This window comes from Acyrthosiphon pisum, chromosome X, assembly GCF_005508785.2.
Source record: "Acyrthosiphon pisum isolate AL4f chromosome X, pea_aphid_22Mar2018_4r6ur, whole genome shotgun sequence".
NCBI classification, from domain to species: Eukaryota; Metazoa; Arthropoda; class Insecta; order Hemiptera; family Aphididae; genus Acyrthosiphon; species Acyrthosiphon pisum.
Window position 1 is genome coordinate 35,873,408 of NC_042493.1, and position 3,491 is coordinate 35,876,898.

Consider the following 3,491-nt stretch of genomic DNA (forward strand, 5'->3'; position numbering starts at 1 on the left):
GTTACAATATCAGTGAAAAATATTAAAAATACATAGGCACAATTTTTTTTATAAGCATTAAAGATCAAATTTTGACAAAATTTATCAAATTTTAATTTGAAAAATTATTTGTAGTTAAAAATGTATAAAATGTTCAATTTTTGTATCTAAGAATTGAAAATTTAAGACAAGATTCCACGTAAGTAATTAGTTCTGTTACCAAAAAATCTAAAAAATACATTTACACAGTTTATTTTTATAGTCATTTTAAGTACAAATTTGGACGAAATTACATATTAAAAACCTAGGATAACTATTTTAGTTATTTTGTTGTGATTGTATAATATTATTCGTGGGTACTTGAAACTTCTAAAGTATACTATTATATGAGGCGCTGAGCGCAAAAGTGGCCTAAACCACAAAAAATGAAAAATTGAAGCAACTGTACCAAGTTATTCAAAATTGTGTAATTAATATAAAAGCAAGACCGGCCTATTTAGTTTATTTTTTTTTCCCCTAGATAGCAGCACTATTCTGTTGTTGCATCCAGTCATTTTTGTTTTCATTATAATGCAATACTGGCCTATTTACATTATCACAAAATAGGCCACTATGGTTACCAAATTTTATCAAAACCGTTAATAGGCCGTTTTAATCATAAGTTATAAACACGTTTAGTTCGTGGTTATAATGACTTTATTATGTATTGTTTTAATATTGTATTTGATAAGCATGATTATGATACATGCTACGTTATCATTTTATTCGTAATTCGGTATTATAATTCAATATAATATGTAATTACTCAAATTGTGTACTGTAAAATGAAAATGTGATTGACTTATAAGTTAAAATAGAGTAGTAAAATATAAATTTAACAAGTGCTGCAAACTATCCCAACGTTATAATGTCTACAGGTAATGTACTTAATATTAAAGTGTTCAAATGCATTGAATTATGAAACTGTTGAGTAACATAAATATTTTTTATTAGATTTTATTAGCAATCTTCTGTCAGAATCTGAAGACGAATATTCGTCGACTTCATACGTCCCGTCTGACCTTAATGAATCATCTGATAATGATACATCAATTTCCGAAACTCAAAATGAAAACACACAAATTGTAGTCAATCTTGATGCTTCTGATATAGCTGATAATGATCAAAGCAATGAAGATATTAATTCAAATAAAGGCAGAAAGAGGATCAGAGATGAAACGAAATGGAAAAGGAACATTCGAAAAAATTTAAGAAATTCTGGTAAGAGATACATAACTTCTAAAGGTAAAGAATTTCCTGAAAAATATTTTGAAGATTTTGAATGTATGTGTCACAATAAATGTCACCAATTATTTTCTTTAGAGCACAGAGAATATGTGTTTAAATCATATTATGCACTAGGGTGTCATAATTTGCAAACTTCTTTTTTGTGCAGTTTAATAACTGTTCTTAAAAAAAATCGAACTTATAATAAAGATACACCTAGCAGAAAAGAATTTAGTCGTATATATAGTTTTCCTGTAAAGCTAATTAATGTTGATACAAGCTATATTATAAAAGTTTGTAAAGATTTTTTCAAACGTTCATTTAAGATATCTGATGGTCGCATTACAAGAGCTTTAGTAAATAAAGTTGTTGGTAATACTCCACCTAAAGATGCCCGTGGAAAAAGTGCAGCTGTAAATAAAGTATCAAATGAAAAGCGTGTTGAAGTTATAAATTTTATTAAAAAATTTCCTACATCTACATCACATTATTCTAGACACAAAAATTTGAATAAGAATTATTTAAGCTCCAATTTAAACATCTCAATAATGTATAATTTATACAAACAAGAACACAATGATCCAGTTTCAATGTATGTATTCAGACAAATCTTCGACAGAGATTTTAACTTATCATTTCATCCTCCAGTTTCTGACAGTTGCAAAAAATGTGACATATTTATTACTAAAATTAAAACAGCCTCTGAAGAAGATAAAGTCAAATTAAATGAAGAACACGAATTGCATCTTAGAAAAGCTGAAGCTGCTCGTAATGGAATGAATAGTGATGTACAAGCAGCAAAAACAGATAATCAAACTACTGTTATTGCATTTGATCTCATGAAGACTCTTGCAACTCCATCCTTATCTGTTGGTATAGCTTATTACAAGAGGCAATTGTGGACGTATAATTTAGGTATACACAACCTAAGTACAAATGATGCGTATATGTATGTATGGAATGAGTCCATAGCCTCAAGAGGGCCACAGGAAATTGGGTCTTGTATTTTACACTTTGTTAAGAATCATGTAAACACAGAAAAACTTATAATGTACAGCGACCAATGTGGTGGACAGAATCGCAACATTAAAATGGCTTTAATCTGCAATTTTATTGTGTGTTCTGACCACTTGTCTCCTACACAAATACATCATAAATTTTTAGTGTCTGGACATTCCTACCTACCTTGTGATAGAGATTTTGGGGTTATTGAAAAACAGAAGAAGTATCATCCTGAAATTTACATTCCAAATGATTGGATTACAGTCATTTTAAAGGCTCGAAAAAAAAATCCCTTCAAGGTTGTACAAATGACTCAAGAAGATTTTTTTTCCACTGTACTTCTTGAAAAAGACATCACTAATAGGAAAATAAATGGTGATGGAGAGAAAGTTGAATGGTTAAAATTTCAATGGATCTTCTTTACCAACGACAAACCCTACCATATGTTTTACAAATATTCTAATAATGAATTTGTTACATTTTCTTGTGTGAATTTGTCTAAACGTGTAATGGCTAAGCCAAAAGAACTTCAAAAACTTTACCCTAATGGTCATCCTATTCAAAAAGAAAAATACAATGATCTCATGGAACTTATGCAATTTATACCACCTATACATCATGATTTTTATAAAAATATTAAACAAAAAAAATAAATAAATATTTATTTTGTTTTAACTAATTATTAATTTTGTAATATTTTAAGAAATAATATTAATAATATTACGTTATATTTTATTTTATTTTATTTTCAAACAATTCATAAGTCTGAATTAATTTATTTTAATTGTATAAATTAATATTTTATAATAATAATTATTATGTTATATTTTATTTAAAAAGAATTCATAAGTCTGAATTAATTTATTGTTATTGTTTAAAATGTGTTATAATATTTTCATAAGTCTGAACTTAAACTACCTATATTGTTATTAATTTGAAATTGTATAAAATGTTGATTAAAAGGATTTAGTTGACAAGACATGGTAGATTCTTTTTTACAGATTTGACCTAAGCCACATTTTATAGTTATAAAGTGGTTATAAGAAAAATGCAAAAGTGACCTATTCAACATTAACTTAGGGAATTTTGACTTTTTTTTGGTTTCAAAAACGCTGATGTTATCTACAGTGGATTTCGACAAGAACCCTCCCACCATAAAAAAAAAAATATTAAAAATAAAATTGTACACATTGAAACTAAATTAACAAAATCTTTCATGCCAATTTTCTCGGAATGATGATTTA

General features: G+C 27.2%; 1 protein-coding gene across 1 annotated transcript; it reads left to right on the forward strand.

Moving 5' to 3' along the window:
- The first annotated feature begins 361 nt into the window (after window positions 1–361).
- Window positions 362–2,900, forward strand: LOC115033493. Its single transcript, XM_029485998.1, has 2 exons — window positions 362–896; window positions 973–2,900. The coding sequence occupies exons 1-2, from the start codon at window positions 887–889 to the stop codon at window positions 2,898–2,900; spliced, it is 1,938 nt and encodes a 645-aa protein (XP_029341858.1). The 5' UTR covers window positions 362–886.
- Window positions 2,901–3,491: the final 591 nt, after the last annotated feature.